Below are 20,686 nucleotides of genomic sequence, written 5' to 3'. Positions count from 1 at the left end.
CCCACTTTCCTCCGTGCATGTTCACTTGTGGCTGGCCTCTTCCTGCAATGCGGCTCTATGCTAATCCAGTAAAAGCAAACCAAGTTGGAGCCACACACTCCAAGCTCCTTGTCTTAATGAATATATATGTATCCTACTCAAGGATTTCTACCTGTCTGTCACATTCTAGTAGTTAGTGGGTGTCATGTGAGCAAAGCTGCCACTGCAATTCACACAAGTATTATTTATTTTAAATAGTTACGTTTTATGCTGTAGGTCACCAGACTTCAGAAATAAGTGATCATATCCAGTCTCATTGTGGCTTTCACAAATACATATTACAGTAACAGGAAAGAGAAACTTGCAGAAGTGTCACTTACAAAACGCATATACTAAGTAACGTGGAAGAGAAAAATGAATGTCTTAAACATTTATATTCTTCCAATTCCATGCATTAAAAAAAAAAAAAAATCTGGTAACCAACAGAGATCAAAGCCTAACTAACAGACTGAGCCTGCCCTCACAGTTCAAGATCTAGGTAGGAGAAAGCAACAAACAGCAGTTGTGGTCTCGAGCTGTGGTAGCACCCAAGGCCCCTGAAGTAGCCAGTGCTCAGAAGGTGGTGAGGAAATGTCAGCTGGTGGCTAGGCGGAGGCAGAGATAAGCAGCGGCTTCGTCTTGATGTGGTTGTGAAGGCAGAGTTACTCTGTGTGTTGAGGTAAGAGACAGGGAAACTTCTTCCAAGGTGTGTCCAAGATGTGGCCGGAGGTGGCACTTCTACAGACAGGAGATACTTAGAACCAACTGAAGGCAAGCTTCTTAGAGTCCTGGCATTATCTCAGTGTTGTTTAAAAGATACACTTTGTCTCGATGCTTTTTTGTGTTTGCTCACGGGGTGAGATTAAGCACTTCACTTTTAAGGTGATACACTGAGAACGATATCAATCCCACATATGAATGACTTATTTATAGAATTTCCCATTTAATATTTAAACCACTACTAAGGGGAGGTTACTGTGCGTAAAAGCCCTTAAACCTGGATCTTCAGTACTTGTATCCTCTCATGGCCTCAGGATGGATGCACAGGAGTCAAAAGGAATAAATGACCACGTATCTATGGAAAGCACAAAGCTCTCCATAGTGGGTGCGCACACGGCCTGCACACGAGGCACAGTTATCCAGCCTAAAAAAGAAATGTGATTCTGCTACATGCTTCAGCATGTTAGGAACCAAAATCGTAATACACTAAGTGAAGTAAGCCAGCCACCAAAGGGCTAAGTGATTCCACACCTCTAAAGTACCTGCTGAAGTCAAATCCACGTGGACAGGAAGCAGGGTGGCAGTTTCCAGAGACTAAGAGATGGTTTTGTAATTGTGATTGTGTTTTGCAAGATGAACAGATTTCTGAGAATAATGGTGGTAATGGTTTTGTGACAATGAGGTAACACATATGTCACTGAACCCTTAGAAGTGGTGGAGAGACTGAGTGTGGTGGCTTAAACCTGTAATCCCAGCACTGGAGAGGCTTGGGTAGGATGAGGTATTCGGGCTCAGCTCTGAGAGACACTATTTAAAACCCAAAGGCCAAGTGTGGGGCACACACCTAACTTCTTTGTCCAGGAGTACAAAGACACAAGGACCAAAAGCTCTGAGGCTGCGGAGCTCCCAAAGGAAGCCCACGTGAGCCTGATATTCACAACAAGGTCATTTCAGAAAAGAGAACAGGTCAAGACAGAACATTTGTGTGCATTTTCACGACTAAAAAAATAAATACTGCCTTTTTGAATCTTTTAAAAATAACTAGTAGGCTGAGCAATGGGTAGTAGGGATGGACTTGCGCAGTTTCCAAGAAGTCACACTGGAAAATAGATTACAAGGTAGAAGGGAAGTGAAGACAGCACACAGGAACTATTTTCTAAATGCATCTGCAAAGAGTGCTAGAAGACCAGTTTGATGGTTGCCTAGGAGATACAAGAGAGTTTGAGGAACTTTTACTTTTGCTTCGGTAAGACAGAGGTAGGCGGGAGGGGAAAATGATGAGACAAAAAAATAAGATATATGAGAACTCTAAGAAAGACCAAAAGAAGTATGCCAGGTCCAATGCTGGGAGGAAGCACTCAAAGTAGGCCTAAGCACATGGAGGAACCTGGGCACACTGGTACAGAGAGATGACGTGGTATTGTGTTAATCCAGAGTACAACCGGAGAGCAAAAAAATCCATAGGAACAATTTGTTAAACACTCAGAAACAGGTCAGTTAGCAAACCAAGATGGAGATAGGGCTGTCCAAAATCTGACCGGAGTTGTGCTGATGAACTGGAGAAAGGTCAGAAGTCCCTACGCACCACTAAAGGTTGGTGCAGACTGGGCACAATTAGCATCGTATCCACCGCAAGGACAGGGCATGTGTGTCCCCACAGAGGTGGCTGGCATCCTTTGAACCACTCTCTGCCCATCTGCTGCTGCACTGCCAGTACAGGGCAAGGCTCCTGTGGACACCCACACGTATGCCTCCCACTACAGCAGAAGCACACAGGTGCACTTTACTCTCAGATAAATGTTCAGTTTTCCAGAAAACAAAACAAAACAAGGAAAACAAAACAAAACAAAACAACAACAAAAAAAAAACCTTAGCTAGATAAAACTATGTGAATCAAAACCTTAAAATGCGTCCAAACAGAGAACACTGTAGCTATTATTACTACAGCTTCACACAAAAGGTCATGGCTAGACATGGGAACAATCCATCCCCCTGCAGGCTGGGTTCCTCTCCCTCTTCACACACCCCTTCACGCTGTTTACCCTTGGCCAGGCCTTGACAATTTGTAACCCTTAGCAAATCTACATCAGCTCCAACTTATATAAGCACAAGCTAGAGCCGGCCTCCAAAAGCTGGTGGAAGTCTGTACTGCTAGATGCCCAGGAATTTGGCGAGCCATCAACACTTCAGAGGGTACTTTAAATGTTTTGGTTTGAGACCTAATGCAGCACTTCCCGCTTGTCAACACGAACAGCCCAAGCTACAAAAGCAAAGTACATGTCCCTCAGTGCCAGTCAGATGTTACACGCAGTCGCTGAACCAATCTTACCTACAGGGACTGTGGAGACCAGAAGAACTGGTAAGTAGGAAAATTCCATCCAGTTCAGGGTATAGCAAAAGAAAGCCAAAGTAAGATGGCTTTCTGCACTCTTAGTCTCCGAAAGTGTTCCTATGTGATGAGTGGAACACTGGATTTATAGGTGAGACTGGACTTTTCCTATGTTCAGCAAGGTAATGAAGCATGGTTTTCTTCTGTGGGCTCACGGACTAGGAATTGGGAATTCCTCTTTTAAGCGAGCTGTCAGGTTGATGCAGGCTAGCAGTGTGCAGTAGCAGAGATGGGGTTAAAAGGAGTTATCTGATACTGTGAAGGGGACAAGTACAGCTGGGCTATGACGCAACCCTCAGAGCAAAGGCAGCCCAATAACTAAAATGCTCAGAAAAGAAAACAAATACAGGGCATGAAGGCTGCCACCCCAGCAGAGCTGAAGCCAGACGTGAAGGACTTCATGTAAGGGAGTCCCTCTTGTCCTCCAGATACACTAATGCCTGGGCTACTGATGGGGATGCAATGGTAAGTCACACTCTAATTTCAAAAGAGAGAAACAGGAATTAGAGTGGCCTCATGGTGCTTGTGTCTTGGGGTTTATATTTTCATTTCCTTGATCCTTAAGTTCTGATTTCTTCCTCTAAGGCTTAAAAAAACACATAAAGAGTGGTTTTAGTTTCAATTCATGAGTGACGAGGATGAAGAATGTACTTACGAAGGTCCATCTAGAGTCTACTTTTCTGTAAACTGTAAAGTAACTTAAATGAAGCCTGACTAATATTTTTCTAACCTAAAATATACTTATGGTAAACTCTAGTTTATTTATTCAACTACCTAAAGATTGATAGGTTAAAAAAAAAAAACTCATTGGATGGAAAAATTGTAAACTTGCAACTGTAGGGAGAGGTTTCAAGAGTCAACCACGGCATGCCCTCATGCTGAAGGAAGTGTAAAAGTAGTAAATTCAGTAAATTCACTATATACTGACAACTTTAAAATAGTAGCTAATGACAAGCGATGGCCATGGGGGGAGTATAAAATACTTATGATCACTCTTCCTAACGAGAAAGAAGGCCTTTCTCTACCTATAGCTCATATCATGTGCACATACATGACAGGGAGGATTTCTAGGTAACAGGTCCATGCACTGAGCTCATAGGTTACCGCCCTCCACCTTTAAGACTTCGAACACGTGCTGTCAGATCGTCAGATCACGGGATGTTCTGAATAGCCAGAGGACACTGGGAAAAATCTCTGTATGTCTCTGTCTTACCAATCTGAAACTGAGTTTAGCAAGTTTCAGGGACAAGGTGATTTGTCTAATTAAAGAGCAGAGGAACCATCTGGCTCCAAGTCTATTTCCTTGTCTTTAGCATGCAATGATTATGACTAATAAAAAAAATGTAATTTATGCATGAATAGGAGAGAAATGCAAGACGGTGCAGAACTAGCTAGCCCTTTAGCTGGATGTTTACATAACAAGGGCAGTAACTGAGTTATAGAAAATAGTTAATATTACTGGAGTCAAAAAAAAAAGAGAGAGAAGCAAGCTTTGCAGATAAACAGCTAAATCTTGATAACTGAGGTCCTGAATAGCATTATTTGTTTGGGTTTTTAACTTTTTAACCAGCTCCACCTCTATCCTGGCACCTATTTAAACAAATAGATATCAACAATTAAAAAAAAAAAAACAAACCTAAGGCTTATGTATCTTGCCCATAGCAGCTGTTCAATAAAAATTTAATTCTTTTCCCATCCTCTGCACTAGTAACTCAGTGAGAGGCAGTACTGCCAGAGCAAAATCAACACAAAATTACTCAACCTGTAATCCAAAACTGAGAAAGTTACAGTCATACGTGAAACTCAGGAGAAAGGACACCTTATGTAGCAACTTACAAACCATGTTAACTCCTACAGAAAACTGAATATTGTATCAAAGAACAGGTAGCCAATAACTATCTACCAGATCCACCGAGTGCAGCCCGCCCTGCGTGGCCTGCACTCTATAGAATCCAGCTATTCCTTACCTGCCTGAGTTCTATAGTTAGGCCTGTATCCACAAAGATAGACACAAGAGTTAAGTGTGTTGATTCACATGCTCAACACACGTGTGTGTGTGTGTGTGTGTGTGTGTGTGTGTGTGTGTGTGTGTGTATACTGAGTCACTTTCCAAGTTGCTTATATAGGTAAGTCTCGCTGTGCTGCAGTTTCGCCCATCTGTTTAATACCTGGTCCACAAAAGCAGGCAGTTCTCAGAGCCCTGGACCACTATATGCTGCTACAGAATGCTGTCTTGGCAAAAGAATGGCAAAGATCTAATCTCATGCAAATAATCAGATAAAAGGAGCATGCTGTGGCATATCACATTGCGGGAAGATTAGACACCTCTCCTACAAAGGCTAGGCAATCCAGCCCGGTTGTGCCTGCAAGGGAGTAGGGAAGGGAAGAGGAGGGGTTAGGTGGGGGAGCACGGAGGGAGAGAGTACTAGGAAAGGCAACTGGAATTGGGGCATCTCTAGGACAAGGTAGAAACCCAGTACCATGGAAACTCATGAGAATCTATGAGGGTGACTCTTAGTGATACGGAGCCTTAACCAGCCATCTCTTGTAGCCAGACAAGACTTCCAGTGGTGGCACTGGGACAGCGACCCACGCTCAATCCCTTCAACCTATCATTTGTTCTGCCTGCAAAATGGGCAGGGGTAAAGGTGGCACAGAATTTGTGGGAGTTGCCAACCAATGACTGCTCCAGCTTGAGATCCATGCCTACCCCTGACACTGCCTGAGAGCCAGGACCCAGAGATAAAACCTACAATGAAAACTGATCCCCAGTGACATTTTGCTATACTCATAGACTGGTGCCCAGTCCATTGTCATGAGAGAGGCTTCAGCCAGCAAGTGATGGAAATAGATAAGGAGACCCACTAGGTGGAGCTTGGGGGATTCTGCAGATGGGAAGGGATGGGAGGGAAGGATTGTAGGAGCCAGCTGGGTCAAGGACACCACAAGCATCAACTAACCTGGGCTCACAGGAGCTCACAGAGACTGTACTGAAAACCAAGAGTGGCTTCTTAAAGGACAGCAATGTGGTGCTAAAGTTCCACATACAACTTACGTTCTTTTACACTGAATTCCTTCTGTCTTAATGTTTAAATATATCTCTCACTCATATTTAATAGGCTAATTGTTTGGAGAATATGCATTCGCATAAAACCTTCTAAGCCTAAATGTTCATTTTACCATGTTAAAAGCAGGGTTTACATTGTTACCGGTACCCTGTCTCAGTATGGGGAAGTTGTGGCTCGTGACATTAAATCCTAATTTCTATAATTCTGTTCTCTGAAAGAAACTGAATAAAGGAACTGTGGTTAAGAGCACACAACCCAGATGAATAAATTATAGCCACAGTTACACCATGAATCATGTGCAGGAATACAGATGAGAGTCCCTACATCAACAATCAGAAGAAATTCAAAGTGCTATTAAATTTGTAACTTAGCGCGCATTTAGATTTTCGGCATAGCCACACCTCACCAGTAAAGTTAAAATAAACATTAAAAAAAAAAAAAAAAAAAAAAAAAACCAAAACCCTCAAACACACTGAAATCTGAAACACTTCTGGTCCCAAGCATTTGGGGCAAGAAGGATTCAAACTGTGAACATAGAAATAAGATTTTAGCTATTTACACATACGAATGTGTCAGAATGGTAACAGAAAAATCATAAAAGCTTACAGCATGTGCACATTCCCAATCACAGCACTGGATTTTTGCATTGCTATGACTGAAGGAGAAAATAATAATAATAACATAAATTTTTAAAAAGTCACCTCTGGGATGAGAACGTAATAAATCACGAGCCACGATTATTACAGGCCTTGTGGCCAAAGATGTCTATATAATTTGTCTTACTTACAATGTGACAATTTACAAAAGAACACATTTGAAAACTCTGCAGGTTCTGACCACACTCATTGTTGTTTGACAGTTAAGTGCTTAACTTGCCTAGAGCTCTGGGAACAAATTCACCCAAAAGTCAGTGAGCCCTGAGCTGCTGCTGCTTGTACACACAACTCTGAGCCTTCCTAAGGCAGAAGGCAGCAGTAAATCCTGCACTGGGGGGTGGGGGGGGTGCCTTCAGGATGACGGTATACATACAAGCGGGGAGAGGTTGGAAATATTATTTAATTTTACCGATGTATTTATTTTATGTTATATGTACAAATGTTTTGCTGGCAAGCACGTATGTGCACCTTCTGTGTACTGGTGCCCTCTGACATCATTAGAAAGAGTTGGATACCCCGGAACTGGAATTTATTGATGGCTGTGAGCTACCGTGTGGATGCTGGGACTAGGGTCTGGGTGTCGGCAAGAGCTATAAACCACTGAGCTACCTCTTCAGCCTGTTTTTCAGATAATTAAGAGACACTAAAAGAGAGGTGCTGGAGGGTACAAGTAGGAACCTTGTACCTCCAGAGAATCCAGCTTCTGAGAAGGTGTCGTTTGGCCTGAGATCAGCATTCTGCAGCTACAGTAAAACCAGAGACAATCCCAGGCAGACATCAGGGTTCCAATTACCTTTGCCCCAGTGAATTTTTGCTCTTTTTAGATTTCCTCTTGCTAGACTGACAGTTCCGGTGTCCAGCTGGCCAGTTACTTCTGTTACTCCTTTGTAGTGTCTGACAAAGTCAGGTGGTCACTCTTGCGAGGCCCTACCCATCAATTCGTAGAGACCCAGAACCTTCAGGACTGTGAGACAGACTGAAACCATGCATCTGCTCCATGCAGCCTGGCACTGAATGACAGAGCCTTGAGAAGGGAGCCAGAACATTAAACTTCTGCATCTTATTTTGAATTTTTGTTTATAGGACCGAAACCTTTTGCATTTGTATTCTGAATTTCACGGGACCAAAGACATCTAAGTAGCTAATAAACTCCACAAAAACAAAACAAAACAAAACAAACACAACCCTACTGGTTTACCCAAGTCATGAGTACCTACTCCCTTGCTTTTTCAACCCTCCCCCACCCCGTACAGCACCAAGCCACAGGTCGACGGTGTCAGTGGCATTTCAGAACCATGCAAAAACCTGTCTCCCTTGGGCCAGTGCAGCCTGACCATACTCACACATGGCAGGAGAGGGGCTTCCTCCGACCATCAGGAGAACAGTGGGGATTGCTCAGACTGAAGAGTTTAGCAAGAGTGACAGGCTACGCTCTCCCAGTGTTCCCCCTACTAGGCTTCTCTGCACCGGCCACCAAGTGAGCATATACAGGTTAGATGCAGCAGGGACCCTCTAGGGAAGAAGACCAGAGCTACATGACACACGACGGGGGGCTCTTGATGCCATCTATGGGGATGTGCTTAACACACTAAGTTTCTATTATCTGTCTGCCTCCTGCGGAAAGCTGAGATGTTCTAGATCATTCTGCACTCATTCTATGGGGAGGAGTCATTTTCAGGGTTACCATACAGAGCAAACGAGGGAAGAAATTATTTTAGCTGAGCACAAGAACTATTTAAGGTTTTAAACATCAACGACCTTATTCCACATTCTGCTCTAGGACACAGTAGTATGCATTTTGAATCATCTATTCACGCTTTCCAGATTATTTTTCTCCAACAAAATAAGGGTTGTATCCATCGTCCAAAACTTCTCAAGGACTTAAAGGTCCACAGCTGCAATTCATCCGATCTCTAATTTCTACAGAAAACAAAAACATTTTCCATGCACTCCCTTGTCAATTATCCAAACTAGTTCTGTGGTTTTTGCTATCATTAACAGTACTTCAATAACCCACTGGCTAGTATTTCCTGATATGCATCAGCAAACATGTTGTAGTCTTCCCTAGAAGTTAAAATACTCCACCACAGGATAGGTAAACGCTAACTCTTGTCAAACAGTTCCAATTCACTTTCCAAGGTGATTAACTTAAGAAACATAATCCTAAGCCTCGAAACCTTAGCTTTAAAAGTCCTCAGCAATTTTTTACAGAGGTAACCGTGAACATATAAGTTGGAATCACTTGCGTTAAAAAGGGAGACGATAAAAAGCACATGACTCGGGACAAGGCTCCCTGAGTGGACAGTGGAAGAGTGTCGGGGAGCAGGGATGGGCTGCAGGGGGCTGGCGGGGCTCAGATGCTGGGTGCTCCTGGGCTCGCTCTGTCATGCTCTAGTTTATATTATATAAGTTAACTGAATATTCCACTGAACAGAAAAGCCATTTTGAAAGCAAACAGCACTGAGTGTGCATAAAATGAAGTGTTTCTCAAAGAAGAGCAGCTACGGCTAGAGAATGTAGCCAGTATGAGAGACGGGCCAAGACATAGCAGTAACGGGAAGCATCAAGGCCAGATTAACTCCACTGCAGTGGACACTTGCGTGAGATCAGTGGCCCCCTGACCTCCCAAGACATGGACAGAATAACCCAGACTTACAGAGTAAACTAAAGCGGATGTGGAGGGCCTGGGGTGGGGGAGGGGAGCAGCAAATGCCACTGCAGATCAGGATCACCACAACTCTGAGCTCCAAGACAGTATTCTTGGTTGCCTTAATCTCAACACCAAGTGTGCTGCCAGATAATTGGTATCAACTGAATTATCTTAGCAAGGAATTGTTGCTTTATAAATGATAGCATTAAAAATACTGCAAACAATATTGCAGTCACGGCATTTCGGGCAGTGAGAAGTGTACAAGAAGAGCTGTGAGCCAAGGTGTATCTGCAGTGCATTCTGCAACCTCTGGTGACCCCGGAGGCTGGGGCCTTGTACCACGAGGACCAACTCTGCTCGTGGTGCACAGATCACAGCAGAAAGTAGTCTTGGAACTGAGGGGATTCCACATGGAGCTTTGGGAGATGCTGTTTGCAAAGTGTGGCACTGCCAGTGAGCTCTGTCCTCTTTCTGGAGAGAGGTCCCTCAGGTACTCAGGCACAAGTCACCTGAAGAAAATGCAGAGGTCAATCAATCTTGTCACGAAGCTGGCTGCCCGATTAAGGTGACCCTTCAGAACTGAATCAACTAATCAGGGAAAGGGTGTGTGAGAAACTCGTAAAACCCCATCGAGAGACAGACAGACAGACAGACAAAGGAACGCAGCAACTTTATCCAACAAGTGGACTGAGGTTAGTGACACATAAGAGACTTGAAATGACTTTTAGCAATGCAGATAGAAAAGACAGTGGTCTCAGCACTGATGCTGGAGGAAGACTCCCTTAACTGCATAATGAGCGCAGGTACACATTATATTTATCTGGTTTTCTCCTATAATACCTTGGGATAAGTAATTAAACTGCTACTAAGTCCTAGTCAGAATTTGTGAAATTATCTATGATAAAAAGTGGCTATAAAAATTCTCTATTTGGGGCTGGAGAGGTGGCTCATTGGGTAAGAATACTGGCTGTTCTTCCAGAAAGGGCCAAGGCTCCCCTGCCATCACCCACATGACAGCTTCCCAACTCGGGTTCCTGGGATCCTGACATCCTCTTCTGGCCTCCACAGGAACCAGACACACACATGATATTTCACATGCATGCAGGTAAAACACCCATACACATAAATGTTTAATTTTTTTTTTAAAGAGAGAATTTTGTTTTCAGACTGGGAACCTGCTGGCTAAAGGTACTTACTGCCAAGCCTGAAATCTGAGTTCTGTCTCCAGGAGGCAACAAAAGGACAGCAACTTCAACATGTCCTCTGATTGCCTCGGGAACACAAGAGTCAGCACACACCACACACACACACACACACACACACACACACACACACACATACACACACGTGTGCGCACGATTTTTGGATCTATACGTTTTCCATCCTGAGATATGGAATTTGAAAGATTCACATCTTGAGGGAAATTAGCACATAGGCAAAATGGGATACTGAAAACAGGAAAGAAAAGCATTATGGGAAAAATTAGAAGGCAGTAAGTAAAGGCAGCCTTTACTACAAACATGCCCAATACGTACACACACACACACACACACACACACACACACACACACATGCAGGTCTATACATGTATACACATACACATGCAGATAAAAGGGCCCAAGGGAATCATAAGCATGAAACATGTTTCAGCCATAGTTACCAACAGAAAGGAGGGCTTATTACTATCACTATTTTCACACACACACACACACACACACACACACACACACACACACGCAGGTCTATACATGTCTGTAGGTCGGGGACTAGGAAAAGGCCAGTCTTAGATTATCCGAGTGCACCTTTGCACACCTCCACACTTCAGTCCTATGAATTCTGAGACGGGTATGGTTCCTCTCTAATCACATGACACGCTCAGTCAAGCATTCGTCTAAGTACTGCTGAATTCGCAAGCTAGAGTCCTAACACAATCCATTAAAGTCAGACATCACTGATCCCCACCCAACCCCACAACAGGGGTCAATACTCAGCGCAGGGAGAGAGCACACACACTCCAGGGTTAAACACCCAGGGGTCAGTCTCTGGGCAGTGGTTCCATTCCCACTGCCATCCCTGGGCATTTACAGTCCTTCCCTTTGGCAATCTCATCCTGAATCCAAAACAAGCATGCAGTCAGTGCGTGCTGTATAGCTGGAGTAAAAGCTATTGCTTTGTCAGAAAGAGAAATCTGTTTTCTGTGCATACCACCAAAAGATATCCACAAACGGCCCACGGTCCACAATGGAAGGTCTCAGTACAACTCCATGAGAAAGCAAACAACAGCTCCTCAGTGCCAAAGCGGGTCAGAGATTCATTTCCTTGAATAGCTCTAGAGAATAGGGCTCTGATTCCAAAACATCACTTCTGGGAGAGAGCAGGGACCCAGGATGCTTAGCCCACAAGTTCCAGAGAGAGTAAGCAGCTGTAAAAACTCTGAAGGCAGGACGACTTCCAGTAACAGGAATGGGCGAGCCATCACCTCCCTGCACACACCCCCGCACAGGGGGATGCTGGGCTACACACCCAGGTAAGCTCAGACCACTGTACAAGGGGTCTCCTGGGCTTCCTGCTGTTCCTGTGTCTCAGTGCATAAGAATGTGAACCTAAGTAAATATGCAGAAGCAAGGGGAATGGAGAGGCTGAGAGACAAAGCTTTCCAGATGCTCTGCTTATTCTGTCCTTAGATTACTCACGCCCAGCTCCAAGGATGTCCCACTGACTCACACGCTGCCAGTGCCTGGTGCTTACAGAAACAGGACCCCTATGAGGTAGCTACTGTGTCCTCAAGTTAGAGATTCAGAAGCTGATAGAGGCACCGGGCACTAATAACAATATCAAAACTATCAGGAGTTTGAAAAAAATCATACAGTAAAAGTCACTGTATGCTTTCTTTCAATCTTTCTGTTGGATAGCCTGTCCATTATTCCAACACAGCAGTAAATTATGTGTTCATCTGTTGTATTCTACATACATACATACGTGTACACATATACATATACATACATGCATACATACATACATACACACACACACACACTCACACAGTTTGGCACCAAAAAGACATCTAAGTTATCTTCATGTATCAGAGGAATATCATATCCATCTACCATCAAGCAGCAATTCTAGCAACTACTGCCATGTCTGGTCACGACCACAGAATACTACTGCCACCTAGTGGGCAGGAGCCAGAGCTGCTGCTGAACATGTAATGGCCTAAAACACTGCAACCAAAGAGCTGCAGTTCCCTAAAATGTTGAGTCCATAGCTAAGTAACACTAGACTGGTCCAAATGTAGCAGGTTAAAGTTTACCACAGCACTAGCAAGGCTAGCAGGATAGGACTTGGGGTGGAAAGCCTAGCCACATTGTTGCCATTTTATAGCCTCCAGGGCAGCTCTGCTACAACCCTTTAATACAGTTCCTCACGTTGTGGTGACCCCCCCAACCACAAAAATCTCATTTCATCTCTTACTTCATAAATGTAATATTGCTACCATTATCAATCATAAGATAATTATCTGATATGCAGGATCTCAGATACACAAACCAAAGGGGTGGCGACCCACAGGTTGAGAACCGCTGCTCCGGCGTTCCCTGCTTGGGGGACAGCGGGACCACGCTCTGGAGGGCACAAGTGCCTGCACCGCCACACCCTGCTCTCCTCCACTAGACTCTTTCATGATCGGCAGGCACATTCACAAGACACTGAACGCAGAGAGTTCTCAGATAGACCGGATGTGGCCCTTTCAAGTTCCTGCAAGTTCCACTAACTGCTTTGGGGAAGTGGCTTGAATTATACAGCTCTAGGTTTGGACACTGTCAGTTTACTGTCTGTGTTAATGAACCCCCTATCCCTAGTCTCGCACATCAGTCAAAGTTGACTGCCTGGGTACAGTTTCTCTTCCTGAATTCTGAAGTCTGGACTGTAACGCCGTCAAAGCAGCCCCAAGTATAATCTTAGTGGACGCGTTCTAAGGGTCTGCAACTCAGCCTCAGAGCAGACAAGAATTTCTCAAGTGAGAGCTAACTAACACAGTTGCCCGTGGCAAGAGAAGCAGGCGTTTGTCAAGTTTGTCGAGTTGTATCGGTGTCTGTGGATCACTGCCTGGAGGGATATAGTGGCCAAGAACTAGAGAAGTCAAGTTAGGCTACCTGGGACCCACGTCTACCAACACAGAAAACACGAAAAAGATCAGAAGCAGCAGCTGCTGGGCTTCTGCTTGCCAGGACACTCCTAATTTAGGCCGCAGGTCGAGTCTCTCCTGCAGCAGAGTCTTAGACATCGGCATGTAAGACTGGAGTTGAATCAAAATCAAAGTTAAAAAGGACATCAGTTAGAGACATTTACATAGCCTGGCAAAGAAAATGCTGGCTTTCTATACAGTAACACCTGTAGGACGACGAGAGAAACTGAAGGGCTTTAAAAACACAAGCACACAACAGCCAATGCTTTCCACCAAAAGAAAGGCCATCTCCTAAAAGGACTCCAGGAAAGCCAAAGGACCCATTGAGCTTGAGCACACATGGACGGACGGACGGACGGACACGCACACACACACACACACACACACACACACACACACACACACACACACACACACACAGGGGCCCTCTATACTATCTCTGAAGTAAGGCGCTGACCTGGAGCTTAACAGGTTTAAGTTTACTATTATTTGGACACGTAAAACCTACACCATCTACCTTGGTAACTCAACCACCGAAAACACTAGCTTCCTTATCTGTAAGGCAGTGGTTAATAGTGACTCCTGGGGCGAAGCTTTACCCAAATGTCTAGGTAAACAGTGTCCCCACTATCCTAACATATTTTGTGTCTTCATGCCTGTTCCTATGTCACTCTCTGTCACAACGCTCTCCATCCCTTTCCTCATCATGTTAAGACATTTCACATGCCAGTCTTCATTGTCACATGCTCAGGGAGGCTGCCCCATCATCCTCTTTCCTGAGGCTGGACAGGATCTTCCTCCTCCAGTGAGGTCCCTAACACCCTAGGGTGCCACTCTATTCAGCCATCCCAGCTTAGAAGCTCCCTCAGAGTTCTCTGAGACTAATGGTCTCGACAGTGCCCAGCAAAAATGAATGATGTTGGGATCTTCACAGATCAAGGACTGAACGCATAAAAGAGCTGAGAGCCACAACTGAACACGAGAACATAGCCTTTCAATAATAAATAACATCAAATGACGCAGAGGTCAGGAAATAAGCCAATGGAGGCAAAGACAAGAAACTTAGAGTTTAGATCCTCGTTGGATCCTTGTTGGCTTCTGAGACATGTGATGGCAAATCCAGAATACCCTCAGCATTTAAGGAAAAAACATGAAGGGATTCCTTCTCCTGGGCAAAGGTGAAAGCACGCTTCGCACTGTGGGCTGAGCTAGAGGAGACATAAGGAGGCCATGGGGAGTGTAGAATGCAGCCAAAACAGCTACTGGGAGAGCCCCACACGGCCAAGTTGAAGACTTTCTGGGAAATGGGGGGAGTGTGGCAAAGCAAAGTCGCTTCCCTCAAATGACATGCCACACTCCACTGACTGACTGTACCTCAGCAGCCAAGGCCACTGTTTAGGAATCACAATGTTGGGCAACTTAAGTAAGGACAGAGGTCAGCGCATGCATTCCAAAAGAACCAGAAAGGCTAGAAAACGGAGGGCAGACTTGGGAAGTATGTAATATAATCAACAAAGTATTTTAAAGCAATATTATGAAGTATCTGAAAACATAAAAGTCCCATGTAGAATAATGAAACCAGAGGTGAGGGTGTTACATTGTTTAAAGGGAATCCAAAGAGAAGAAAGAAAATGTTCTTTGGAAAATATAGGACTGTTCCCACCTATACTATTGTGAGCATCTTTATTATTTTCTATTAAAGTAAAAGTCAGAGGACGCGAGCCATGGCTCCACAGTTACAAGCACTTGCTGTTTTTGTAGAGGAGCAGAGTTCAGCTCCAAGCATCCACGTCAGGCAGCTCACAAACACATGTACCTCCAGGGCCAAGAACCACACATCCTTTTCTGGTCTCCACTCAGGCACACACACATACACACCACACATCACACACACACACACACACACAGACCAAAACGTATAGTATTAAACCTTTTAAAATTAATCAGATGAAAGACAAATATTTATCAAAGGTATCTCTGATTAAAACACTCTCGTGTCTGGACTAGAGAAAGGCAGGAGGAAGTATCAGGTTTGTTCCTGTGTCAGCACCGAACAAAGAACAGGAGGAAAGGGCTTATCACACAAGGATATGGATATGGGACGATTTGAAAGCAACCAACACATCACCTTTGGGTTATGAGTATATGATACATATGTGATGTAAACTAATTATATCGCTAGGGAGAGTGTTCAGTGAATAAAGTGCTTGCTGTGCCAGAAAAAAGAAAAAGCTATGTTCAACCCCAGAATCCAGATAAGGAAGTAACGGTGCACACCAATGATGCCAGTGCCAGGGAGTAACAGAGAATAGATAGATCTCTGGGGCTCAGTGGACATTCACTCTATTCTTAGCAAGCTCCAAGTTACCAGTAGACACAGTCTCAAAAAAAAAAAAAAAACCTTAAAAGTATCTATCTCCTGAGCATGGTAGCTCCCAAACCTCATCTATGGCTTGCATGCATACTCAGGTGCACACACACAGATATACCAAAGCTCAAATATTTCTGGTTCTACTCATTTAGAAAAGGGATATTTAACCTGTGTTATATTTGATTCAGAATTTTATTAGACCTACCCAAAGTGAATAATGTGCTGAATCTCAAGCATGCCATTCTAAATCAGCATTGCTACATGCTACCATAGATCATGCAAAACCTTCCAAAAACCTATTCTCTTCATTAAAACAACCTCAAGAACTTTCAGGAATGTTCTAGTATATAAAGGTAAGCACTATGTCTTGTTCTCAAGCAGGCTTTTGTATCTGCAGTGTAAGAGACAATAAAGTCAGATGATGATGATGGAACTATTAATGCTAGGAAAGAACTAAAAACTAAGAAAGAACCTACATGACCTAGAAGGTAATATTGTCCTGATTGGGTCCTTACATAGAAAATATGTATGTTTTCACATTCTTCACAATTTATGGACTATTATATGTACTTTAACAATAAGAAAGCATGCTACTCAAAGATCCATAGACCGCCTATCGTGTGGGACTCTGGGGCCAGGGAACCTATGTTCTCCATATAGCAGTATCCCTAGGTAATCTGCGGGTGCTAGCTTGAGAAGCAAGCAAGAAGTTAGGTCAACTTCTGTTTTTGCTAAACTTAACCTAGCAAAGATTAATGCACAAAACCCACATGGCAGCCTCCAAAAATGAACTGTTAAAACAGTTCTGTTCCCCTGTGGCAGTGCCTAGGAACAAATGTCCCAGACTTGCAGTGAAGGGTACATGGTGTGACCACATTTCCTAGGTGTAAGTCAAGAATGAAGTTACACATTCCACAAAAGGGCAATAGAGGAAAGACGGGAAAAAAAATATCATTTTCTTTGGCTGATGTATCTATTTCTTCTATCCTGTCCTTCAGTGTCTGGAATTCTCTCCTCTGAATCCTGGATTCTGTTGGTGAAGCTTGCCTCTGAGATTCCTGAACATGGAGAAATAGAGATTAAAACCTCCGAAGAGAGGGAGTAAATGGTTCACAGCCTTGGTGGGTTTTGCCGTATTTATTTATGTTCCTCCACTTTATTAGATACCAGTCACAAATGACTTGGAGGCCATAAACTTGTGCTGTAAGTAACGAGCCTGCCTTTCTATCCAGATCTTTGCCTCCAGAAGTGAGAAGATGGACAACTCCACAACCACAGACTCTTCAAACAAGTCGTGCCCCTGGAACACCCTGATCACAAAGCAGATCATTCCCGTGTCGTACGGTATGGTCTTCATCACGGGGCTCCTCCTCAACGGGATATCAGGATGGATATTCTTTTATGTGCCCAGCTCCAAGAGTTTTATCATCTATCTCAAGAACATAGTTGTGGCTGACTTTCTCATGGGCCTGACTTACCCTTTCAAAGTCCTTGGTGACTCAGGCCTCGGCCCCTGGCAGGTAAATGTGTTTGTGTGCAGGGTCTCTGCCGTGATCTTCTATGTTAATATGTACGTCAGCATCGTGTTCTTTGGGCTCATCAGCTTTGACAGGTACTATAAAATTGTGAAGCCCCTTCTGACTTCTATTGTGCAGTCGGTGAACTATAGCAAGCTGCTGTCCGTGCTCGTGTGGGTGCTCATGCTGCTCCTTGCTGTCCCAAACATCATCCTGACCAACCAGGGTGTCAAGGATGTCACGAATATACAGTGCATAGATCTCAAAAGCGAGCTTGGGAGGAAGTGGCACAAGGCGTCTAACTATATCTTCGTGAGCATCTTCTGGATCACGTTCCTGCTGCTAATCGTCTTCTACACAGCCATCACGAGGAAGATCTTCAAGTCTCACCTCAAGTCCAGGAAGAATTCCACCTCCGTCAAAAGGAAGTCTAGCCGCAATATCTTCAGCATCGTGCTCGTTTTTGTCATCTGCTTTGTACCTTACCACATTGCCAGAATCCCCTACACAAAGAGTCAGACGGAAAGTCACTACAGCTGCCGGACGAAGGGGAACCTGCTCTATGCGAAAGAATTCACTCTGCTACTCTCGGCTGCTAATGTGTGTCTGGACCCCATTATTTACTTCTTCTTATGCCAGCCTTTTAGAGAGGTCTTAAATAAGAAGTTACACATGTCACTCAAAGTCCAGAATGACCTAGAGGTTTCCAAAACCAAAAGGGAAAATATGATTCATGAAAGCACGGATACTTTGTAAATTCCCATTCCCTTCCAAGTATTATCAGTCTTGTTACATGATAATTAACATATATGAATAAAAAAGCAGGCTTGTGATGAGAAGTAACTTAGCTAGCAATACTATCCAATAATATGTAGGAAGTCTAAAAAGGTATAATAAAAATAAAATATGTAAAATGGAAGTCTGTAGCACATCACATTTTTTTTTTTTTTTTTTTTTTTTTGGTGGGTTTTTTTTTTGTTGTTGTTGTTTGTTTTTTTTTTTTTTTTTTTTTTTTTTAGAAATCAAATGAACAGAGAAGTGGCTTGTGGGTGCTGGCGTATGAGTTATCAAAAACCAAACTTCTTTTCTATTAACTAGCTTCTTAGAAGACACCCAGTCTTTCCGACCTTCCCCCTAAGCATTCTTCCAAGTAACGCTCGTATCTATTTCAGGCTTTGCACTCTGCATGTGCCAATAAACAAGTTGTCTTCAAAACCATCAGGAATGTTGTTGTATTAATAATCAACGTGTGAGTTGCAGCTCCCGGTTTCCACACATTGGGTCAGTACAGTATGCTTAGTCACACACCACAATACAAGAAAGGTGGTCACGCAGAAAGAGGAAACATCCCACTTGTCTCTGACTTTCCCGAATGAGTACTCCTATGCCGTAAGTCCCCGTTCACACTTTCGCCCAGATCTGACAGAAGATCTTGGTGACTCAGCCCCTGTGTCTGTGTTTGGAGAAATGCATGTGGGTGATAGGAAGGAGGCTGTGTTCACATAGCCAGAGCACATCTCCTCACACCAGGGGAAGAAAGGAACCAAGTCAGGCTTGGGTCACATGAGTTTTCTCTCTTCAACCTCTAACCTATTTTCTCCACAATTCAAATGAAACTTGTCTTTGAGAAAGCCACTCTCCCGTTAGGCCTCTGTCACCACTATGCCAAAAGCAGAAAACTAACAGGAAAGCCAGAAGGCTTAGGAAACGATACATCAGGCAGATAAGGAGACTGGAAACCACAGCTGAACAACGAGTGGTACATGCCAGAACTATTATTAGAGGCAGGAACAACTAGAAATGATGGGGCAGTGTGCTGGCGGTGGAGGATTAACCTATCACTCTGTAGACAACCCCAGGGTAGCTAAAGAGGCCACGGGAACATCTCACTTGGGCTTCTGTAGATGAGGCCATGACACAGAGTGACCACAGAAGCTCATGTGGCAGAGAATCAACTCCAACAGTGACAGGAAGACAGAAGTATGGAAGAGGACACTGATCTAAGAACCTGTTCCTCACCAAAAAGCAAGCCTCTTGGCCTAGCCAACTACCTCCTCATTTTTGTAAGAAATGTAAACTCACGGGGCTTTTACATTGCTGGGCCTTAAGTCAAATCAATTAGTGGTTGGTTACTCCCAGCAAACTTTGTGTCCCATTACACTAGAATATCTTTTTTTTTTTTTTTCCTGAGGCAGGGTTTCTCTGTGTAGCCCTGGTTGTCCTGGAACTCACTCTGTAGACCAGGCTGACCTCGAACTCATAAATCCTCCTGCCTCTGCCTCCCAAGAGCTGGGATTAAAGGCATGTGCCACCACTGCCCGGCAAATCTTGCAGACACTACCCAGCTACAGGTAAAGGGTTTGTGGCTGCCTTGGTGCAGAGGACATTCCTGTACCAAAGACACTGGTAATAGGGGTGAAGGCTCTGTGTAGGCGCCACATGTTTAATGGTGTGTGTAGGTGGTGTCTTCAGCGATGGAACTTTGCTGTCAGCTTATGGAGAACAGCCTATAGTTCTGACAACAACCTGTGTCATTTTGGAATTCCCTTTTGCCAACAACTTGGTAAGATGTCACCCAATCCCAGTACTGGAAGCTTCATTTGGTGACAAGAGACCCCCAGTTGGGAATCTGTCTCTCCCATTAGTTGGTGATTTCATTGAGATCATTTTCAACTATGTTTATATTTTAGGAAGTTTCTACTATTTGCACACTACTCCTCAAACCCTCTTTCACTTTTGCTGTCTCTTCCACAAGCTCATCTCCTGCCCTACTCCCTCTTGGTCCTCCTGCTCCATACTCCCCATCCATCCATATCTGTCTATTCTATTTCCCTTTCTAACAAGGTCACTCTTCTACCCCCCCTCTGCGGATCTATAGATCATAGCCTGGTTGTCGTGACTTAACAACCAACAGCCACGTATAAACAAATACACACCAGCTTTGTCTTTCTGTGTCTGGAATACTTCACTTGGTATGATTTTTTTTTTCTAGTTCATCCATTTTTCTGAAGATTTTATGACGCCATTTTTTAACAGATGAGTGATATCTCATCGTGTAAATTAAGATATATCTGTAGCTAGAACATAATATATCAGAAGCCGTCCTGCAACATC

At 43.9% G+C, this 20,686-nt stretch overlaps 2 protein-coding genes across 12 annotated transcripts in view; one reads left to right on the top strand and one right to left on the bottom strand.

Annotated features, from left to right (window-relative positions):
- Positions 1-20,686, bottom strand: part of Med12l (mediator complex subunit 12L) — a 299,671-nt gene that overhangs the window by 172,190 nt on the left and 106,795 nt on the right. The window lies entirely within an intron of this gene.
- On the top strand, positions 2,772-18,447 carry P2ry14 (purinergic receptor P2Y14). Of its 2 annotated transcripts, none has more exons than XM_029537723.1 (3): positions 2,772-3,097; positions 17,054-17,176; positions 17,288-18,447. In XM_029537723.1, exon 3 carries the CDS (start codon positions 17,312-17,314, stop codon positions 18,326-18,328), a length of 1,017 nt encoding a protein of 338 aa, XP_029393583.1. In that variant the 5' UTR covers positions 2,772-3,097; positions 17,054-17,176; positions 17,288-17,311; the 3' UTR covers positions 18,329-18,447. The 2 variants fall into 2 exon arrangements, with proteins under 2 accessions (XP_029393583.1, XP_029393582.1); XM_029537722.1 differs by lacking the exon at positions 2,772-3,097 and adding an exon at positions 3,559-3,592.

The sequence above is a fragment of the Mus pahari genome, chromosome 4 (genome assembly GCF_900095145.1).
Source record: "Mus pahari chromosome 4, PAHARI_EIJ_v1.1, whole genome shotgun sequence".
NCBI lineage: Eukaryota > Metazoa > Chordata > Mammalia > Rodentia > Muridae > Mus > Mus pahari.
The sequence above is the reverse complement of the archived record's forward strand: the minus strand, read 5'-3'. Positions and strand labels throughout refer to the sequence as shown.